The 13,614-nt window shown below is 40.9% G+C and overlaps 3 protein-coding genes across 4 annotated transcripts in view; all 3 read left to right on the plus strand.

Moving 5' to 3' along the window:
- Window positions 1–3,211, plus strand: part of LOC111653752 (cytochrome P450 2J2-like) — a 5,616-nt gene extending 2,405 nt beyond the window's left edge. The window contains exons 1-8 of one of the 2 annotated variants that reach the window (XM_087173506.1): window positions 7–104; window positions 390–543; window positions 629–785; window positions 877–1,053; window positions 1,566–1,707; window positions 1,820–2,007; window positions 2,102–2,243; window positions 2,380–3,211. In XM_087173506.1, the coding sequence (XP_087029632.1) occupies window positions 17–104; window positions 390–543; window positions 629–785; window positions 877–1,053; window positions 1,566–1,707; window positions 1,820–2,007; window positions 2,102–2,243; window positions 2,380–2,555 (1,224 nt within the window). In that variant the 5' untranslated portion in view covers window positions 7–16 and the 3' untranslated portion in view covers window positions 2,556–3,211. Of the gene's footprint in view, window positions 1–6; window positions 105–389; window positions 544–628; window positions 786–876; window positions 1,054–1,565; window positions 1,708–1,819; window positions 2,008–2,101; window positions 2,244–2,379 lie in introns of those variants that run through there. The other variant, XM_087173507.1, reaches the window with a different exon arrangement.
- A 998-nt stretch (window positions 3,212–4,209) lies between these two features.
- LOC111653750 (cytochrome P450 2J4-like) lies at window positions 4,210–8,654 on the plus strand. The gene is made up of 9 exons (XM_023404422.2): window positions 4,210–4,552; window positions 5,819–5,984; window positions 6,075–6,227; window positions 6,333–6,493; window positions 6,652–6,828; window positions 6,927–7,065; window positions 7,702–7,889; window positions 8,020–8,161; window positions 8,264–8,654. The coding sequence occupies exons 1-9, from the start codon at window positions 4,361–4,363 to the stop codon at window positions 8,437–8,439; spliced, it is 1,494 nt and encodes a 497-aa protein (XP_023260190.1). The 5' UTR covers window positions 4,210–4,360; the 3' UTR covers window positions 8,440–8,654.
- A 648-nt stretch (window positions 8,655–9,302) lies between these two features.
- Window positions 9,303–13,409, plus strand: LOC111653739 (cytochrome P450 2J2-like). Its single transcript, XM_023404405.2, has 9 exons — window positions 9,303–10,025; window positions 10,364–10,529; window positions 10,627–10,779; window positions 10,848–11,008; window positions 11,196–11,369; window positions 11,465–11,606; window positions 11,687–11,874; window positions 12,307–12,448; window positions 12,556–13,409. Exons 1-9 carry the CDS (start codon window positions 9,837–9,839, stop codon window positions 12,729–12,731), a joined length of 1,491 nt encoding a protein of 496 aa, XP_023260173.1. The 5' UTR covers window positions 9,303–9,836; the 3' UTR covers window positions 12,732–13,409.
- The last annotated feature ends 205 nt before the right edge of the window (window positions 13,410–13,614 follow it).

Consider the following 13,614-nt stretch of genomic DNA (forward strand, 5'->3'; position numbering starts at 1 on the left):
TATTTCAGGATACAAGATGGTCAAAGAAGCTCTTGTCAACCAGCTGGACAGCTTTGTTGACCGACCTGTCGTTCCTCTCTTCCATGTTGTCTTCAAGGGCCTTGGTGAGTAGGTAAATAAAATGGTATAACAAATGGCTTTTCTCCATAACTATAACCTGAAATCGTGGTTTGGACAGCCGGCTCATGTGGGATAAATTATAATGTGAATGCAGAATACGCGTAGTGTTGATACGTTGGTGTCTACAACTCGTCCCTGTCTAATAGGACGCACCAAACTCAGCCACAGCAGAGGTTAGGGAGTGACACCAAGCGTTTCTGTTCATCGTGCGTCGGACTTTGTGCACAGCCTGTTTGCTTTGTTAACAATTTGATATAACATTTTCACAGGCATAGCTTTGAGCAATGGTTACCTGTGGAAGAAACAGAGGAAGTTTACCAACACTCACCTGCGTTACTTTGGAGAGGGCCAGAAGTCGCTGGAAAAATATACTGAAGTGGAAAGTAACTTTCTTTGTGAAGCTTTCCAAGAGGAACAAGGCAAGTGGATGGCTCGTGTGACTTACCTTAATTGTTTGTTTAGGATGATTTATCATTGCTTAAATTTGATTTACTATATTCCCAGGAAGACCATTCAACCCCCACTACACCATAACCAATGCAGTGAGTAACATCATCTCCTCTGTGGTCTTTGGACATCGCTTTGAATACAGTGATCAAGGCTTTCGCAAGGTTCTGGAGTTGGACAATGAGGCCGTTTTGCTCGCTGGCTCTCCCCAAACACAGGTAATTCGTCTTTTAACTATTATCTTGTGATCACAAAACAAACTGTACAGATGGTCTATAACTGATATGAGACTTTAATTACATCAAACAGCTGTATGATGCTTTCCCTGGCTTGCTGAAGTACCTGCCAGGACCTCACCAGACTGTCCACAGCAACTACAAAGAGATCGTGATGTTCCTGAGGAAGGAAATAGAGAAGCACCAGGAGGAGTGGAACGCCAATGACCCTCGTGATTATATCGACGTTTACCTGGCGGAGATGGAGAAGGCAAGATGTTTTTACATTCTCAATAATGCCCAGTGGAATATTGTTAAACTGAGTTAGTTATTTTCCCTTCATGGTCATTTCAACAAAAAAGCCAATTCATCAGTCCATGAATGAAAAAAAACAAAAAATGAACAACCTTCATACGATGCACAAATCAACCACATAACATGAATATAGTTTTCACTTTCACCATGCTGCACACAACTCTGCTCAGATTGAAACACATCCCATCCATCCATATAAAAGATATTTAGAGTTGTTCAGAAATTTAAATCAACTCTTCTTGAACCCGACACAGTGTCTTCATATATGTCAACTGCTACAGTCACGATGAGCCAGTAGTCTCAAAGAGGTTAAATTTGTGTGAAAGAAAGTCCACGATCCAGTAAATTATTACTATAAAATGTCATGTTCCATCTCTGAATGATAATGTATAAAGCAGCCTCTAAGAGCAAAGACCTGTGCATAACCTCATAAAATAAACTTTTTTTATTCTGTTGACACACTGCCAGAAAAAAGAGGATCCTCAGGCGGGCTTCAACACTGAAACCCTGCTGGTTTGCACCCTCGACCTGATCGAGGCCGGGACAGAAACAGCTGCCACCACTTTACGCTGGGCGCTCCTTTACATGATACACTACCCAGAGATACAGAGTGAGTCAATTCATCCTCATTTATCATGTTAAGGACTCGAGTATTCTCATGAAGGTTATAATGGCCAATGAGCCGTCTGTTGTGTACTGACTGACTGCACTCCCTCACTCAGAGAAAGTCCAGGAAGAGATAGACCGAGTGATCGGACAATCTCGCCACCCCACCATGGCCGATAGGCCCAACCTGCCCTACACTGAAGCTGTCATCCATGAGGTCCAGAGGATGGGAAATATTGTTCCGCTGGGATTCCCCAAAATGGCCAGCAAAGACGCTACACTGGGAGGATACTTCATACCCAAGGTACGGGACTATTTACCAGAGAATGACAGGCTGTAAAAGTTGTAAAATTATTAATACACAGCTGATATAAAAAAAACATCTCATCTTTTTCCAGGGCACAGCTGTAGTGACAATACTAGCATCTGTGTTGTTTGATAAGAATGAGTGGGCGACTCCAGATAACTTCAATCCTGAGCATTTCTTGGATTCAGAGGGTCAGTTCCGAAGGAGAAACGCTTTCTTGCCATTTTCAGCAGGTTTGTTCTTTACTGTTTGATTTCAGTAATACAATCTGACTTACAAGAATTGGTGCCAACATAATTCATATTTGGCACATGTATCATATGTGAGGAATCTGCTGATCTAAAGCGGCTGTGGACTGTTTCTCCACAGGTAAACGTGTGTGTTTAGGGGAGCACCTGGCCAAAATGGAGCTGTTCCTTTTCTTTGCATCCCTCCTCCAGCGCTTCACCTTCTCTCCCGCTCCGGGAGAGATGCCCAGCTTGGAGGGTGTGCTGGGCTTCACCCATTCCCCAGAGGAGTTCAAGATGCTAGCCATACCTCGCTGATGTTCTCCACTCTAAACAAAAAGCAAGCATCGCTGAGCAGGATCAACATATTCTCCTTCAAGACCAAAAAAATCAAAGTGGAACTTGGAAAACATTTTGCCACCAGATGTAAATAAAACCCAATTACCCTCAATGTGGCTCTTGTGTAAACCTCTTAAGACTGTGTTGGTTTGCACAATAAAAACCCAAACTTGCCTTTTAGTTTTGCTGCACTCAGAAGTACATCTGGTTTAAACTTGGTACATGTCGTTCATCATTATTACATGGAGTTTGGTGACTTGCTTGCTACAAATGTTACAGTTACTTTACTAAAACTAAACTAAAAAATAATCTGCTGTAACATATATGTGTCCTGATCCAGTATCTATCAGTGGCGTGACAAGCTTTTATCTACAGGTTCATTAACCATCGTTCCTTTGAGTGTTACCTAATGTAATGACCTAATACGGACAATGTATTGATTACATAAGGGTTTTAACTGCTCTGTTTGGATTTATATAACACAACAGTGCACTCTGACACACAAACAACTCTGTGAACTTTGCATCATTTAATGACATCTATGATGATGGATATGCAAGTTGTTAAGCTTCAAGTTTCAACAACTCCAATAACAGTGTCTCCCATTCAATAATAAATAATACTAATAACAAAAACCCTTGGTTATATTTGTTGCCTATGATTTGGTCTATGCATTGATTTCATTTCATTTCCTCATGTTGCTGTTAATGGATCACACCTTATCCTGTGATCCACAGCTGTAAAGTATTGTATATCAGACATGGTCTTTAGTGTAGAAGACACATTCCTGGATTAATATTAACTTCTATATCTAACAGTGATTTATTGAAAGCATGAATAGCTTTCCACAAACAAATGCCAAAAAAAAGATGCATAAATGTTCCTTCTTTGATTTTGCATCTAGGATAGTTTGGGGAATTATCCTCCGGGAGTTTTAAGAAGGAGTCAAAATAAGATGTGACAATTCTCAGATTTGTAATTGGGGTGGCAGTCAGCACTCTATCCAGTAATACTATTAACTTAAACTGTTAATTATTTTCAGTTAATGAGGGAATTTACAAAACACATATATTGAAACTGTTCTTTAAAAAAAAAAAAAAAATCTGTATTAGTTATGTCGTATTTTGTTCTTAAATCAATAAGTGATTTTTGCTGTTCCTTGCAAAACAGTTGGCATAAATGATTTACATTTCTACCATTTCTCAGAAAATTCTAATGCCTTTTATTCCCACTGCACTTTGTGTTGTTGGCTTGACACCTGGAATCATCATCACATGGTTTATGTCAAAGTTATCAGGTGTTATCTTTAAGCTTTTCTTTTTTTATTTCCCATGCCACATCATTTATTCATCATCTATCAGACAGGTCATAGGCTGCACAATGAACATTGAGTCTCTGTCTAAGGTCACTGAAACACATACTGCTCAGCAGACAATGTTGTTGCTCATGAGTGATGAAAACGAAACTATTTTGAGCCAAAAAAAATATTTAATTATTTATATATATGCTTTAAGTTTCATCATACCTGCCCTGACAGAGGTCTTGTTTGTCAAGGCAAAGGTGGGCGTATCTGAAGCTGGTTATGTAACTACAACGTCACAAGCACCTTTGTACTGTGTCTGATTTACTTTTGTTGTCTGTCCAGTTATGTTGGTGTGTGTTAGTGTGTAGCCACTGAGCGTGAACAGGCATTATACAAACACAGGTGTTTTCAAGTGAGGAAGAGGAAAATCTTGAAAATCACAGACCTCCCTCCTGCTGCTGCTGCTTGGCTCTCTTTCACCATGTGGCTTTATAATTTTTTGTTGAGTTTGGACCTCAAAGGAGTGTTGCTCTTTTTCTTTATTTTCCTTCTTATAGCAGATTATCTCAAAAACAGGAATCCACCAAATTATCCTCCAGGACCGCCGGCTCTGCCCTTTGTGGGGAATCTATTCAATGTGGACAGTGAAGATCAACACATTTGTTTTTCCAAGGTACAGTTCAATACATAGGAGGCTTCACCTCAGAAGACTTTTTATTATTTAAACTATATTTTGTCACTTTGAATTTTTAAAGAAATTGTTGTGCATATTTCTAATTTCAAATGTGAATTTTATTAAGATATTCTAATACATTTCAACATGGTAACTGATTTAATAGAATTTACAATCAGTTCAAGATCCTTCACAAACACTATTGTGCAATCACTCTTAGGATAGTGGCTAATGTGTGCAATAAAAATAAGTATAACTTTGATCAAATCAAATTTAGTAATTCATCGAGAGAATCCATCCTTTCCTCCATTTTCTGCCGCTTATGTAGGGTCGGGTCAGTGGCAGCAGATTCAGCAAAGTAATCCCAGACCAGATGAGATATATAATCTCTCCAGTGTGTTCTGTAACTGTGATCTTTCACTTCCTTGTCACCTTGTCACCTTGTCACTACCCAAAGATCATGACCATAGGTCAGGGTTGGAATGAAGATCGACTGGTGAATCAAGAGCTTTGCCCCAGTTGGTTTCTCAGCACTTGAGCAAGACCCCAAGATACCTAAACTCCATCACAAGCCATAGAGAGCAATCCACCGCTTTCTGGGTGAGAACCATGACACCAGACCTGGAGGTGCTGACCCTCATCCGAGTTGCTTCACGCTTGGCTGCAAACCACGCCAGTACATGCTGCAGATCATGGTCTGATGAAGACAACAGAACCACATCATCTGCAAATAGCAGAGAGAAAATTCTGTGGCCCTTAAACCGACTGCGTCTTGAAATCCTATCCAAGGCTTTCTCCAAGTCCACAAAGCACATGTAGAGTGGATGGGCAAACTCCCATGATCCCTTGAGGCATAGGTTTTCCCCGAGAGGCCGAGCAGTGAATAATTTGAGCACACACATTGAAAATTAAAAATCTGCTGCTCAGAAAGAGTTCCTTCCACCTGCCGATACTATCCCCAGTTCAATCAAATTAATTATTGAAGTAATTAATCTGGAGAATGTAACTTTAAATTGTCTACACACTTCAGGAAATGTGCATTTGCATTTAAAATGTTTATAAAAAACGTAGAAATAACCGACAGATACTGACATATTGTGGTCAAATTGTACATATAAATGGAAAATTCTAACATCTAAGCACACTTGACACACCTGGTAGCCCATTTGTTTCTCATCGAGCATTGGTAGGTTTTGTTTCTGAACAATTTAAAATGCAGTAGTGTTCAGTGGTTCATCAGTGTTTGTCCCTCTCTGATGTCTCCAGATGGCTGACATCTATGGGAATGTATTCAGCATCCGATTTGGCAGCAACAAGATGGTGCTTGTGTCTGGGTATAAGATGGTGAAGCAAGCCTTAGTGACACAAGCTGAAAACTTTGTGGATCGACCATACAGTCCAGCCAGTGACAGGTTTTACTCAGGAACCACAGGTGTAAAAATTTTTCTCTTTCTCTTATGTCATGCAGTGGAGAAATTAGTTCCTGCAATTAACCCTTTAACTTCTGCATGCTTGTGTGCAGATGGTCTGTTCATGAGTAATGGTGAAACATGGAAGAGACAGCGGCGATTTGCCTTGTCTACCTTGCGCAACTTTGGTTTTGGCAAAAGCATCATGGAGCAGAGTATCTGTGAGGAGATCAAATACCTACAGGAGGAGATAGAGAAGGAGAAAGGTTGTTTAAAATTAATGCATTATAAAATCATAATCCTACATGAGAAGGAGCAAAACCTCCTCAGCAAAATATAGTTGTCCTAACAAGTGGACTTTTCTCCTCCAGGTGAACCTTTTAGCACAGCAGGCCTCTTCAGCAATGCTGTGTCCAACATTATTTGCCAGCTGGTGATGGGGAGACGCTTTGACTACAGTGACCACAACTTCCAGACCATATTGAATAATCTGGCCGAGGTTCTTCGGCTGGAGGGCTCCATATGGGTTCAAGTTAGTCAATAATCTGAGTTTATTTCAATGATAGTCAGAGAGACAGCGCTCTGGTGGGATTGTGTCGAGTTGATCTTCATTAACCACCTGGGAGGCCCATGTCTCTGGTCAAAATTCAAAAGGTAAAGGGAGATAATGTGAATGAAATTTTCCTCTAGCTGTATGAGACGTTCCCTGGAGTGATGAAGCTCTTGCCAGGTCCTCACAATGACGCGTTCAGGCACTTTGACGCTGTTAAAGACTTCATCACTCAGGAGGTAAAGAGGCACAAGGACGACCTGGACCACAGCAATCCCCGGGACTACATTGACGCTTTCCTCATTGAAATGGAGAATGTATGTGAACAACTGCATTACACATACAGCACTTTACAGTTGTAGCCCTCTCCATCACCTGCTAATCATTCACTTTCCTCATCTGCATTTGTGAGCAGCACAAAGACTCTGACCTGGGCTTCACTGAGACCAACATGGCTCTGTGCTCTACGGATCTGTTCCTGGCTGGAACAGAAACAACCTCCACCACTTTGCAATGGGCTTTGGTTTACCTCATCAAAAACCCTGACGTCCAGGGTAGGTGACTTTGAGCTGCATGCTAATATCACGCTCATAATTACAATGCTAGCATCATAATGTTAAGAAATAAAAATGATAAATATGTTCACCATCTCAGTTGAGAATGTTAGCATGCTAACATTTGCTAATTAGCACCAGATACAAAACTGTGGTTGATGGGAATGCCATGTTCTGTGCAGGTAATGGGATATTAACCTGGTACTGGTGAAATTCAAAATTTTTTACTTGGTAATGGTGCGAGATGAAACATTAAGGGATCCGCAAAGTTTATACAATTCATCCTGAGGGGACCATGACTATATGTATTCAATGTAAGAGCAGTTAAATTGTTCAGATAAATGTTTTTCTCTGTAAAAATGCAGTTCAGTTAGCAAATAACGGAGGCACTCTTTGCAAGCACGTGTCACATGAGAACATTTAAAGAACATGTATATTAGGGAAGTTGTAAAACATGTTACACCTCTGTTTGATAAAACAAAGTTGCTGTTGTGTGTTAATGTGAATGTCAATGGGAATCTGACCTGGCATGACTGCAGGATCACGGTGTTAGATTACAGATCAGGGCATCAAATGCAATTTAAAATCTTTCTCCAATTGCTATAAGCTAAAATCACTGCTTTCTTGAATATGTAGAAAAAGTCCATGCAGAGATAGACAGAGAGATTGGACAGACCCGCCAGCCCACTATGGCTGACAGACCCAACTTGCCTTACACTGATGCTGTCATCCACGAAATCCAGAGGATGGGCAACATCGTTCCTCTTAACGGACTCAGAGTGGCTGCCAAGGACACGACACTGGGTGGTTACTTCATCCCCAAGGTGCATCTATATCACTGTAATTTAAAGTGTGAACAGGATTACAACTTGACAAAAAATGGGGAATGAAAAATGTGAGGGTTGTGGCTGCAGCATAGCTTGGTGTAAGCCTGTTATGGATCTTGTTTTTTAGGGCACGGCTGTAATGCCCTTCCTGACCTCCGTGCTGATGGACAAGAATGAATGGGAGACTCCGGATACCTTCAACCCTGCGCACTTCCTAGATGCTGAGGGAAAGTTTGTGAAGAGAGAAGCTTACCTGCCTTTCTCTGCAGGTTAACCATATTCACCTCAATCTTTAGCATAACCTGAACCACAACATAAGTGTTATCCTGTGCTCTTACACCTCCATGTGTGTGCGTTTGTGGACTCTTCAGGGAAGCGTGTGTGTCTTGGAGAAGGCCTGGCCAAGATGGAGCTGTTCCTGTTTTTTGTAGGTTTACTACAGAAGTTCACTTTCTCTGTTCCCGATGGAGTCGAGCTAAGTGCAGAGGGAGTCACCGGATCGACACGAATACCGCACCCCTTCAAGGTTTACGCAAAGGCTCGCTGAATACTGTAACATCTCACTGAACAATTTTCCATTTAATCAACGTGTAACAGACGTGACCCAATCAAAAACACTTAAGAAGAGAAAGCCTTTCACTGTTGTATGATTGCTTCATGTACTGAGGGACTGTTTAGTCTCTCTGTCTGTACATTTAAATCTGTCTATTGAAGTTATTGTTTCATTAAAAAAAAAAGTTGATTGTACAGTTTAAAAGTAAAGTTTGCCTTTGTCCCTGTAGTTATTAACGACAGTATGTACATACATACTTCAGAATGACAAGCACGATGATAAGTTATATGTCATGTATAAACCATTAGTAAATAATAGACTGAAATTATTTAAATTAATTTAAACAAATGACTAATTATTTATTGATATGTGTCAGAAACTTGGTTTACGTCATCATAACAAAGTCAGTCAGTTAGTGGAGCTGTTTCAACACGTAAGCTGGTGGTGACTTATTTACAAGCCACTTACTTTGGTGGCAGCATGAAGAATAACACTGGTAGACAGCAATGACAGCTACAGCGTTCACTAGGATTGTCTTATTTGCTACAGACAAACTTATACCCTGTTCATAATTTGATAGATGCTACAATTGCATTACAAATATTCCATCTTGTCACTTTAGAAAATATTAGTACTAAATACTGATACTAAATGTTGTAGCATAAGCCCACCGCACCGGGGTAGCATTGAGCTGTTTCTGGCTGTAAATGAGGTTGCCTCTCTCCTCCTCGACACAACACACAAAACACAAACCATAAATACAATGCCCAGAAAAAACTATATCCATATGATAAACCCTTCTAAAAAAAAGTCTTCAATTTCAGAATCATCAGTTCTTTTTTTTTTTTTACAAATCTGCAAAACTTTTTGTGTTCAACTTGTGATAAATAACAATAGATGGAAGTTGTGACTTACTACAATGCTTGAACAATTTAGCCTTTACAAAGCAGACTCTGAGGTTGTAACCACATACATGTGTTAAAAACACCTACATACGCTTTATTAAAGCAGTACAACATATACCTTAGCAGCCAGTTTGGCATCTTCAATCTCAAACAAGAGAGGAGGAAACATTTCTGATGTAAAAACATTTTTGACAAATTTGGTTTTATGTTATAGCCTGGTTCCCCCTTCATAATGTCTATTATTGGCATTGAGTGTATGTTTGGTTCAGTTTTCAGCTTATAACTTACTTTGTATTATTTATTTGGTAAATGAAGGGGCATCCTGACTTTCTGTCTCACACACACACACACACACATAGATCATTATATCTACATAAGCTGTGAGTCAGCAGAGTACCAGCCCATCTATAACTAGGAACGGATGATGGAGCGACAATGTGATCCGAATCAGTCTCTTGCTCTTCTCAGTTCCTACTCTGCTTCACAATGAGGCACTTTCTCTTTCTGTGGCTTGATTTGAGGGGAATTCTGCTCTTTATTTTCACCGTTCTCCTGGTAGTGTATTTTCTGATAAAAAAGGATCCACCTAACTTTCCCCCGGGACCACTAGCTCTCCCTCTTTTAGGAAACGTCTTCAGCATTGAACCTAAACAGCCTCACATTTACCTAACCAAGGTAAGCTGACAGCATCAAGACATTTTATCTAATAGAATTTTTTTTTTTTATTCTGAAAAGTTCACCTGAACAACTTGAGCATGTCCAAAAGGAGAAAATAACTATTCATTAATACTTAAATTTACGGTCACTGCTTCGTATAAGTTAGACAGGCCCTTAAGCATGGGGAGGCTACCAAACTGTCTCAGTTTATTTGTGGCTTTGCTGCAATATAATATTAAAAGTTTATATAAAAAAAACAATGTTAAAAACCAGTTGTTATTAAGTTACAATGTTAACTCTTATCAGAGTCACATGCTCAACAATAGGCCGCTTATTGTGTGCTCCTGCGTCCACAGCTTGCTGATGTTTATGGGAATGTGTTCTGCATACGTCTGGGGAGACACAAAACAGTGTTTGTGTCTGGCTGGAGGATGGTGAAGGAAGCCTTAGTGACACAGGCTGAAAACTTTGTGGATCGGCCTGACAGCCCAATGGTGAACAGAATTTATTCAGGGAACTCAGGTAAATCACACAAGCCCGGAGTACGCTCGTGGAGTATATCGGTATTAAAGTAGTCAGAGCCCTGTCTGATCAATGTTTGGTTTTCCCATTGTCTCAGCTGGTCTTTTCTTCAGTAATGGGAAGGTGTGGAGGAGACAGCGGCGCTTTGCCATGGCCATGTTACGTACCTTTGGTTTGGCCAAGAGCTCCATGGAGCAGAGCATCTGTGAGGAGAGTCGACATCTACAAGAGGCGATGGAGAAGGAGAAAGGTTGGCACCAAAAAAAAAGAAAGACAAATACACAGTGTACTCAGACTGAGGACATTTCTTCTGTTCAGGTGAGCCATTTGACCCTGTGCCCCTCTTAAACAACGCCGTGGCCAACATCATCTGCCAGATAGTGTTTGGGAAACGGTTCGACTACAGCGATCACAACTTCCAGAGCATGCTGAAGAATCTGACTGAGATGGCCTATCTGGAAGGATCCATATGGGCCTTTGTAAGACGCAAGAGCAACACAGACACATGCTTAAGAAGACAGATTTGTTACTGCAGGGAGTCATCTGACTCTGTTTTGACTGTAAAGTTTTTATAGCCGTACATTTTCCAAGCCAGAGTGAGATCTTTACTTGCCACTGGATAAAAACAACATTGCTGAATTAGCCCCTTGTTTCCTCTCCAAACAGTTTTATGATGCGTTCCCAGCGCTGATGAAACACCTGCCAGGGCCTCACAACGGCATCTTCACCAACTCCAAATCTTTAGAGGCGTCTATCAGGAGAGAGATTGACAGGCACAAGTTGGACCTGGACCCCAGCAACCCGCGGGATTACATTGACACCTTCCTGATAGAAGAGAAAGTATTATGTTCACATTCTTGACTTAGACTGTCGTTACCTATGTGAAGAGAAAACTTACTGTTTCATGAACTGACCCCTCCACTCTGCCTACAAAGCATAACAGACGCAGTGAACAGGGCTTTGAGGAAGGAAACCTGGTTCTGTGTTGTCTGGATCTGTTCCTGGCTGGCAGTGAAACCACTTCAAAGACTCTGCAATGGGGCCTCATCTACCTCATCACGAACCCTCATATCCAAGGTGGGTGTTCAGATGAGACAAACTCATCTCATAGAGGTTACTTTAACCGACTGATTAAACTCTTTCATTTCACCTCGCAGACAAAGTCCAGGCAGAGGTAGACCGAGTGATCGGACAGACACGCCAGCCCACCATGGCCGACAGACCCAACCTGCCTTACACCGACGCCGTCATCCATGAGATCCAGAGGATGGGGAATATTGTTCCTCTCAATGGATTCAGAATGGCTGCCAAAGACACAACACTGGGCGGTTACTTCATACCCAAGGTCCATCTACTTAAAATACACAACAGCAAGGGAGTCAAAAGAAAACCAATATGCAGCGGTGGAAGAAATACTCAGATCCTTTAAAGACACTTAAGTGAAGCTGAAGTGCTGATGAGAACATTTGACATGACTAAACTGAGGTTAGATATAAGATAAGAAAATATATTACGTTTGCCTGCGACATCCCTTCAGCATAAACCCTGAGATTGAGTCTTTACCCTTAACACACCTTGTCGACTATCAACAAGGTGTTCGCACTCAGGCGCTCAAAAAGGTTTATCTCTTCCTATCCCTCCGTATAAGTACAGTCTAAGACAAACATTAACTCTCTGTTACACCATAAATGTGCTTACACTCCTTGTGCTGTAACTATAGAACTACAATTTGAGAACTGTAACAGTGAGTTGACTTGTTTTCTCATGGTTTGTGCAGGGAACTTCTGTGATGCCAAACCTGACCTCCGTGCTGTTTGACAAGACTCAATGGGAAACTCCAGACACCTTCAACCCCGGACACTTCCTAGATGCTGAGGGAAAGTTTGTGAGGAGGGATGCATTTTTACCTTTCTCTGCAGGTACACTTCACATTCAACTGAAACTTTATACTTGAATCATTATGCGATGTAGGAATAAAGTGACGTAACCGTGGATAGATGGTGAGAGTTGCTCTTGTTTTCCCCAGGAAAGCGTGCGTGTCTGGGAGAGGGCCTGGCGAGAACGGAGTTGTTCTTGTTTTTCGTCAGTTTGTTTCAGAAGTTTTGTTTTTCCACTCTGGACGGAGTTGAGCTGAGTACAGAGGGAATCATCGGAGCCACGCGCACACCGCACCCCTTTAAGATCTACGCCAAGGTCCGCTGAACCCCGTCACCTCTCCCCTCCTGCAGACCATATGCTACAGTAGATAGACAGTAAAGAGCATGTGTGTGAAACACTGGAGCTGATAATGCAGGAACAAGGAAATGTTTCATAAAATAAGTTATGAAGGGGAACTATTACCTGCTTTTTTTTTCGTCACATCACACAATCAAATAATTTGGGACAGTGTGATGAAATACCCTTAGACTGAACATCATTGTGTAAACACCAAGCAGCAGCAAAACCCTGCCTCTTTAATCGTTAATGACAAATTCAACAAATATCATGTCATGTCTATTATTTGCCACCAACTTTCAGTTGGACTGCTGCCCACTATAAAAATAAATCTCTTAAAGAAAGCCCAGATTTCTTCCTTTTAGTCTCTTGCAGGTCATCTACGTGCGTGTACGATCGGATCTGTCCTGATGTGGTTGATTTGTAAATCGCTTCTTTATTGTCACATCATGTGAAGATGCTGATGACAGAAAATCACCTTTGCTTAAAACACCTGAGAGTCAAATGATTTGTGAATGGACAGTGTTGAAATGAAATGCAGCAGATTTTGGCTTTAGATTTTAAAGAGTGCAGGACTCTGTGTTTCTTTATCTTAGGATCCAAACTGAGACTGATGCTTCTGAATGTAAGACAGACTTATAGAAAAAAATGTATTTATTCACAAGAAAACCAAAGGCTTTAAAATTTTTACTTCTTAAATTCCTAACACCTTCCTCATTTTTCTTCATTTACACACAAACATGACACGACACATGAAGTCTCTGTGCTGTGCTACGTTTGATTGTACTTCTTATTTTTATATAAACAACACCGTTTTTTTTTTAAATCAGCATATCTACAAGGATCATCCACTGCAAAGGAAAACAAAAGC

Source organism: Seriola lalandi, unplaced genomic scaffold (genome assembly GCF_002814215.2).
Source record: "Seriola lalandi dorsalis isolate HSWRI2012SDOR001 ecotype SW California unplaced genomic scaffold, Sedor1 jcf7180002054244, whole genome shotgun sequence".
NCBI lineage: Eukaryota > Metazoa > Chordata > Actinopteri > Carangiformes > Carangidae > Seriola > Seriola lalandi.